General features: G+C 35.2%; 1 protein-coding gene across 1 annotated transcript; it reads left to right on the top strand.

Moving 5' to 3' along the window:
* Positions 1 to 6,091: 6,091 nt before the first annotated feature.
* On the top strand, positions 6,092 to 6,793 carry LOC114397040. Its single transcript, XM_028359174.1, has one exon. It carries the CDS (start codon positions 6,092 to 6,094, stop codon positions 6,791 to 6,793), a length of 702 nt encoding a protein of 233 aa, XP_028214975.1.
* The last annotated feature ends 2,496 nt before the right edge of the window (positions 6,794 to 9,289 follow it).

Below are 9,289 nucleotides of genomic sequence, written 5' to 3'. Positions count from 1 at the left end.
CATTCTTAGAATGAAGTAAGTAGAGATACATATATCGTGAATAATCATCTATAAAGGTTATGAAGTATTTCGGACTATTTGCATCCATGTCTGGGCAACATATGTCTATATGTATGATTTCTAATAAATTAGAACTCCTCCTTGCACCTTTTTTAGACTTGTTAGTTTGCTTACCCTTAATGCAATCTACACAAGTCTCAAAACCAGCGAAATCCAAAGTACTAAGTACTCTTTCATTTACTAATCGCTTGATTCTCTCAATAGAGATATGTCCTAATCTTCGGTGCCACAACATAGAGGATTCTTCATTCACAATACATCGTTTTAACCCAACAAAAACGTGCATAGAAGTAGCGTCATTTTTATATTCAATCGAATAAAGACCATCAACCAATTGACCACAACCAATAATTTCAGATTTATTTAGTAAATTAAAACCAAAGTCTGTAAAATTAAAATAAAATCCCAAAGGTGCAAGTTTAGAAACAGAAATTAAGTTTTTACAGAAACTAGGAACATAAAAAAACTTTCTCCAAATGTAATTTAAAGCCACTACTTAAAACTAAGACACACGTTCCAATGGCCTCTACATGCGAGCTCATCCTACTCCCTGAGTAGATGCACTACTCACTTCCCACTGGCTTCCTTAGGCTTTCCATACCCTGCAAGGTATTAGAAACATGGATTGTAGAACCAGAGTCAATCCACCATGTATTATGATTCACATTAATCATATTAGATTCATAACAAACGAAAGTCAATGGTGTACCTTTCTTCTCAGACCAACTTTTAAATTTGGAGCAGTCCTTCTTCATGTGTCCTTTCTTTTTACAGAAGAAACACTTTGACTCCTTTTTAATTGTTGGTTGAGTCGAAATCCTTCCATTATTGGTGCCAACAGACTTCTTCCTATCCTTTCCAGAAGTAGAAGTAGTTAAATTTACCTTCTCACCCTCTTTCATTATCAATCTCTCCTCTTCTTGAACACACATGGTCATCAATTCATTAATAGACCATTTATCCTTATGTGTGTTGTAGGAGATTTTAAAGGGTGTATACTGTTGAGGTAGGGTGCACAAAATGAAATATACTAGGAAGGATTCATACATGGTAACTTTCAGGTTTTTCAACTGAGACACTATGTCCCTTAAGTGCATGATATGTTCACGCACACCCCTCGTTCCAGTAAGCTTAATGGAAGAGAATTGCATAATGAGTGTGCTAGCAAGCGACTTCTCAAAGGTCATAAATTGTTCATCAATGGCTTTTAACAGATCTCTGACCTTATCATGCTGGTCAATTGAACCCCGGATACTAGCGGATATGTTGATTTTTATGAACATAACGGAGAAACGATTAGATCTCTCCCACTTTTCATAAAGATCAACAGCATCGGATTCGCTAGTTTCAGTAATAGCCGGTGGCTCATCCTTCCTTATAGCATAGTCAATATCCATCCAGCCCAAATGAAGGAGAACTCTTTCCTTTCAAACCTTATAATTATCACCTTTCAAAATGGGAAGGTCACAAGAAATATTCATAGATTGTGAAACTACAAACAAACACACATGCTCATTAAGAAAATTTGAGACTAAACAAATGTCATGTTTTACCAATGCAAATCATGTCTCAATATATGAATCTAGTGACACAAAACTTGCTTGTGGGCTAAAGTCCTACTCAATCAGATTCATCATGCAACTTTATGATAAAACTATTAAATCATGTCCTTTTCTTTAATTCCTGTGGGTAAATTAAGAAATATAATTTAATATTTTATCCTAATTAATCATACAAATACAACAAAATTCCTGTGGGTAGATTTCATCACATTATATATGATTAATCACAATTAATATTTCTAATGTAATTATAAATTTAACATATCATTTTACTCAATTAAAGATGTTGTGACTATTCTCTAATTTAATAAAATTATATTAATCAATTAAAATTACGGAGGGCGAGCCCTGGTGCAACGGTAAAGTTGTGCCTTGGTGACCTGTTGGTCATGGGTTCGAATCCGGAAACAGCCTCTTTGCATATGCAAGGGTAAGGCTGCGTACAACATCCCTCCCCCATACCTTCGCATAGCGAAGAGCCTCTGGGCAATGGGGTACGAAGATATTAATCAATTAACATTCAAAAATAATCCTTGCATAAACATACTTAATAATGCAAATGTGCTCAATATTGAATCATAAAAATTACATGATACCAATTCAAAATAACATTGCACGTATATTCATTCAACATGTAATAAACTTTAAAGGATTAAATCCAATGCATACTAGTATTTAATATAATATTGCATGTTCAGCATAACTTAGAGATACACAATTTTAAACAATTTGCGCATAAATGATTTATCCTTCAGAAGTTATAAATACACATGAACTGCACAACAAAGAGGTAATATAAACCACATCTACCACTAGATCAAGTCACGCTTTGTTTAATATTGTTAGTTTAAAATGTAGATTAACAATTCCAAGACAGTAAACAAAACCCGCAAAACTCCGTCTTCAACCTCTAGCGGGGGTCATAAAAAAAAGTTATTATTACCTCGATTTCGAAAAACCCACATCATCATATGCATTTTAGACACACAAAAATACGTTTTAAATCATAGAAAAATTAGAAAACTCATATCATTCCTAATTTTGATGTTATTTTGAATTAAGGAGGTTTAAAACATAACACCTATATACTCAGAAAATAAACTCCGCATAATAGGAACGACCCAATAAGCAAGATAGAGGTACAAATAGGCTCTGATACCAAATGTAAAAATATACATATACTAATCTAAACATGCAAATCAATTTAAATGGCATATTCAGATCAAACAGCGGAAATTAAAAATATTACGAGCATACCTCCAGCCATTGCAAATTGAACACGAAGCGGCGCACACACGAACCTGAAAGACAGTTTTGTTCTTCGAGACCCTTGCTCACTCTGAATAGATGGTGTATTTTTTTTAATAGAGAAGTGAGTTTGGTGATACAAAACTAAGAGCACCTCATCCTATTTATAGAGTTTATCCATCACAGAGCTCAACTTGTTATCAGAACGTGAGATAGGAAGTTATCATAACGTGAGATAAAGGATGGGTACGTGATTTGTTACTGAAGGTGGTTGCAAATATATTTGCAAGGATATGGGTTGAATGTGGACGGAAAATGGACCAGATTCAGAAATAACTAAATTTTCTAAAATAATAAAATATATAAAAAAAAGGAAGTACGTGGAGCGTGCTTTGAACGTGGGCTTCCAACAAAGCATGCCATAAAGGACACAACTCACCAATGACAAGTTGAACATGTTCTTGTTAGCGTGCCTAAGTTCGAAGATATCTTCTTGGAGTTCCTCGAGGAAGAGAAAGATGTTAGAGAGGGGGGGTTGAAGTGAACGTCTACAACAAGAGGGGACATGAGTTCGAAATGATGCTCAAGAAATGCAAGAGGGATGATGTTTTTTACACGATAAACTTAGGGTGGCTCAGTTTCCTTTACCATCAACGCTTAGGAGAAAATGATTTTGTCTCCTTACACACATTTTGCCATGCATTTAACCACAACTTGTCCTTCTTTGTTACTTACACAGAGGTGAAGTAAGAAACAACAAAGTGTGCGTGCAAGTAACAAGGGTCTTTGTTTACAGTGTTTTTTTTTCCTGATTGTGAAATAGGCCATTGTAGAAGAACTGGATGGAATAAAATGTGATTGAATTGGTTACTCAATGTATGGTTAAGAGGTGGACCTATATGTATTTGAGGGCGAACAACTGCATTTTAATGTATATGTTTGAATTTTCTCAACTATTTTCATGTGAGGATAGACAAATATACCTCTTTATTTTAATAAAATTATAAGTATTTATTTTAAAATTTTATATTTACACCTCCTATTTTTATGTTTGAACCCATTACCTTTTTTCTCACACTTTTATATTATTAAATTACTTTTTCTAAATAAATTGCCCCACTGGTCCGGATTTGAGATTCACCACCAGTATGGTTATTGTTTCTCTTGATGGACCAAATTGCTATTTTATGTTAGTTTTGTTTCGGTAAAGTTGTTCAATTGGGTCCCTTAATTAATAAAATTTTCATTCAAAATTTGTATATTTCATTATACAAAAAGAACTTATTGTAGTGTTTTAAATAATTAAAAGACCTAATTAAACTTTTAAATAATTGAGGGATCCAATTGAAGTATTTTAAACAATTGAAGAACTTAATCAAACTTTCTAATAATAAAAGACCCAATTAAATTTTTAATTATAATTAAGAGACCAAATAGATAATTAGGCTTAATTAATTGGTAGGATTTGAAGTGAAAGAAAATTGGAGTTTGTACATTATTTTTTTATCTATGGGAGTTTGTACATTATGATTGTGTTCATGTTATATTTTCAAAAAGGATAATTTTAGTATTACTAAGATGTTATTAATAATTAAGAGCATACCATGTTCAAGATTGTATTGGAAAATATGACTTTCTAGCAGTATGGGCCAAATGACCTATTTGGTCCTTAATTTTACTTTTTTTTGGTTCAATTTGCTCCTTTAATTTAAAAAAAAAATTAATTTGATCATTTATTTTTTTTGTTCAGTTTACTTCTTTATCTTTTAAAAAGTTTATTTTGGTCATTTATCTTTTTTTTTGTTTAGTTTAGTCCTTCCATCCATTTAAGATTGACATCATTAATTATTTAAGAATGAACTTCTTTTGTTGAAAGTGAAGTGGAGGGAAAAGGAGAAAAATGAACCAAAAAAGTTCATATTTAAATGATTGACAATATTAATCTTAAATAGATTGAAGGACTAAACTGAACAAAAAAAATAAAATAAGGATCAAACTGACCCAAAAAAGTAAGATAAAGGATCAATTTTTTTAAAAGATAAAGGACTAAACGAAAAAAAAGATAAAAAATCAAATTAAACATTTTAAAAGAGAAAGAACTAAATTGAACCAACAAAAAAGATAAATAAGTCATTTAGTCTTTAATATATAGTGTTATTCTTGGAATAAGATATTAGAATGGTTGTTTAAGGGTTTAATAGGCATCTTCTAGCACAATTTACCACCTATAATAACATGAAGGGTGGTATAGGATGAACATTATCACTTTGTTAAACTTATTTTCTATGTAAAAGGTTGGATAAACCACTTCCTACAACATTTTACTCTTGCATGAAAGATAAATAGGCTAAGAAAATAGCAAGTTTGGTAAATTAAATAAATTGCAAAATTTCCACTTTTTTTCTCTTTTAAGAAACATAAAATGTCAACAATTTTAATCCTTGTATAACCGTAAAAGGTTTTTCAAAAGATGGGAGAATTATTTTCACAAGTTTTTCAATGACGAACAAGGTTGGGTACTAATATTGAGGGGCCAGAAACACAAGTGGAGGAAAGAATTTGGTTTATTACCATAGAATTCATATTGGAAAGGTTAAAGAAGTCGTTTGGATGAAAAATGATAAAGTTGTTGGCCTAGATGGTATCCCTAATGAAGTTTGGAAGTTTATGCGAGAACAATATTTATTTGGCACATTATGGCCCTGTTCAAGGGGTGATTATGAGTTTCCTATTTTTGGGTTTGAATACAATTTTGAAAACAAGACGTGTTCATGTAAAATGGGATTGAGTTTATTTTTTTACTTAATTTAAAATTGTTTTCACCTTATTTTAAAAATAACAAAAATAGTTTTTTTATTCTTGTTTTTGGTTTCATGTTAACCCTCCCACTTTTTTAATGTCCCTTCACATTTGTCTTATTGATGATCTGCAACACCTTTTCACCGCTCCACCTTTGTTCTACAACACTATTATTGTCTTTTTTCAATTTCCCTATTATTAGAATATATACCAATATATTTTTGTATCTAGTTTCCTTATTATAGACTAGGATCTCTCTTGTAACTGTGGTATATAACCATAATTTTGCTAATGGAATGAACACAAAATTATATCCTTTCACGGTATCAGCAGTCTAGGGTGTGATCCTCTCTTACTTTTGTCGTGCCCTAACTTCTCTTCTTCTCCTTCTAGTCGTCATCTCTCTTCTCACGTTAGCCACCATGACCGACTCCAACAAATTCCACCCAACTCTTGCTATCGCCAACATTAAGAACCATATCTCCATCACCATGAAGATAGAAAACGTCCAATATGCGACGTGGGTGAAATTGTTCAAGGTTCACGCACATTCTTACAAGGTCCTCCACCACATCGTCCCATCGAAAAAAGACAAGGAGAAGGTGCCTAAAACCAATGAAGAAAAGGAACTATGGTCGACCCTTGATGTTGCGATCCTTCAATGGATCTATGCAAAAATCTCACATGACCTGCTACATACTATTCTTGAACCTGATGCGACGACAATGGAGGCTTGGAATAGATTGTCTGATATATTCAAAGACAATAAGAATTCTTGGGCTGTAACTCTTGAGCAAGAATTCTATCGTACCAACATAAAGGATTTCCTAAATGCCTCTGCGTATTGTCAACGACTCAAGCAATTGTCCGATCAACTAAAGAGCGTAGATGAATCAATGTCAAACAATTGTTGTGTTCTTCAAATGGTGGTCGGCCTTACTGAGGCTTACAATGGGGTTGCCATACTCATTCGCCAAAGAGATCCTTTTCCACTATTCTATCAAGCCTGCTCTATGCTCACCTTAGAAGAAGTTGGTCTTGCGAAGAAGGTTGCAACCAACAGGGGTGTCACCATGGTGGTAAAAAGGGTCAATCACTCTCTCTCCAAAAATTCTCATCAGTAAAAAGGCTCAAAACTGCAACAACAGTGGCAAAAACAATGGTGGCAATCGTGGTGGCGTCAAGAGCAGCAGTAATGGTGGCTGCAGTGGCGACCGCAATAATGGCTGTCAGTAGTAGTTTGGCCAGCAACAACCGGAGCACCAGTAGTGGCCTACCGGGCAATAGCAGTGGCCATAGATGCCTTAGGCTCTTCCACATTGCTCATACCCCTCCTCCAATGGCCCATCCCTTTCCTCACATTGGCTCAGACCCAATTTTCAGCAAGCCCAATAGCGCCAAACAAACATCCTTAGGACAAAACCACCATAGGACTACACGGTGGTAACAGCTCCACCCACTCTGACAAACATCGAAGCAGTGGTGCACACTCTCAGGCTTAATCCTTTGAATGCTAATTGATACATGGAAACTAATTTTGTCTCCCACATGACATCCGAGCAAGGTAATCTATCATCCTATTTTAATTTGAACAATAATCGTGGTATAATTGTCAGTAATGGTCATTCAATTCCAATTCATGGTTATGGTCACACCAATTTGTCTCCCCGAATCCACCCTTCGCCTTGAAAAATATCCTTTATGCCCCTTAACTTATTAAAAACTTAGTGTCGGTTCAAAAGTTTACATCTAATAACTCAATTTATGTTGAATTTGACCCTTTTGGTTTTTCTACGAAGAATTTCCAAATGGGGATACGTCTCATGAGATGTGAGAGTCGGGGAGACCTTTATCCTATCACCGCCAATCAAGCCACTTCACCATCTACTTTTTCCAGTTTAGCACCATCGTTATGGCATGCTCGTTTGGGTCATCCTAGAGCACCTATTTTTGACTCCCTTAGGCTAAATAAATTTACTGTAATCAAACTCGTAGTTCTCATTTTTGTCACTCTTGTTCTCTTGAAAAACATGTTAAGTTACCATTTGTTTCTTCTCATTCTTGCACTATTATGCCTTTTGATATTATCCATAGTGGTATTTGGGCATCCCTCATTTTAAGCTCTTCGGGCCACCACTATTATGTTTTGTTGTTGGATGATTACTCTAATTTTTTATGGACCTTTCCATTGTTTAAGAAGTCTCAAGTTTTTTTCCATATTTCTATCTTTTCGAGCTTTCATCCACCCTCAATTTGAACAGGAAGTAAAAAACATTTAATGTGATAATGGTAAGGAGTTTGATAATGGACCTTTTTGGGAATTTTGTAAAGTAAATGGGATAGCTTTTCGCCTCTCTTGTCCACATACATCATCACAAAATGGGAAAGCCAAGAGAAAAATCCATACCATTAACAACATTATTCGTACTCTACTAGCTCATGTGTCTTTACCACCTTTCTTTTGGCATCATGCTTTGCAAATGACAACATATTTTCTCAACATTCTTTCAAATAAAAAATTAGCCTATCAATCACCTCTCAAGGTTCTTTATCAAAAGAACCCATCCTACTCTCATCTTCAGGTGTTTGGGTGTTTATGCTATCCACTTTTTCCCTCTACTACCATAAACAAACTTCAAGCCCGTTCCAGCTCGTGTCTTTTTGGGGTACCCATCTAATCATCGTTGGTACAAGTGCTATGATTTGTCCTCTCGTAAAAGCATACTAAGTCGCCATGTCATTTTTTTATGAAACCTAATTCCCCTTTGCTAAGTTGCACACTCCACAACCTCACACTTATGATTTTATGGACGACGGACCCTCCCCGTATGTAGTCCACCATTTGACCTCTTCATCAGGCCCAAACCAACCGGCTCAGTAGGTCTTGCCCAACTCGCAACTTGCTGCCCAGCCTACACCTCTATCCAGCCCACCCACACCTAGCCCACAATCGCCACAATAGCAACCCTCACCCAACCCAACGCTTGCACCTTCACCTCCATATTAGCCCACTCTTTTTTTGGCTTTCAAACCCGTGACACGTAGTCAGCATGGGATTTTCAAACCCAAACGACATTTAAATCTTAACAATAGTGTCACTAAATCCCCCCTACCACATAATCTCGTGTCTGTCCTTTGTGACCCAAATTGGAAAATGGCTATGGATTATGAACTTAATGCTCTTACTAAAAATAAGACATAGGAGTTGGTGCCCCGTCCACCTGATGTTAATGTGATTCGATCTATGTGGATTTTTACTCAAAAAGTAAAACCTTATGGTGTTTTTGAAAGGCATAAGACCCGTCTTGTAGGGGACGACAAAACACAACAGGTTGGCGTGGATTGCGGTGAGACTTTTAGCCCGATAACCAAACCGACAACTATTCGCAATGTTCTCAGTTTAGTTATCTTTAAAACATGGTATGTTCACCAACTTGACGTTAAGAATGCTTTCTTGCATAGAGAACTCAAAGAGACTGTGTACATGTATCAACCCATGGGTTTTAGGGATTCAAATCATCCTAATCATGTATGCTTGTTGAAAAAATCTCTATAAGGCCTCAAACAGGCCCCTCGGGCTTGGTACAAGAAATTTGCTGATTATGTTTCTACTCTTAGGT

The sequence above is a fragment of the Glycine soja genome, chromosome 18 (genome assembly GCF_004193775.1).
Source record: "Glycine soja cultivar W05 chromosome 18, ASM419377v2, whole genome shotgun sequence".
Lineage (NCBI taxonomy): Eukaryota > Viridiplantae > Streptophyta > Magnoliopsida > Fabales > Fabaceae > Glycine > Glycine soja.
This window is presented reverse-complemented; position numbering and strand designations above follow the sequence as displayed.

Coding starts and splice junctions, on each gene's coding strand:
- LOC114397040 (XM_028359174.1), top strand. CDS start 6,092: ATGACCGACTCCAACAAATTCCACCCAACTCTTGCTATCGCCAACATT.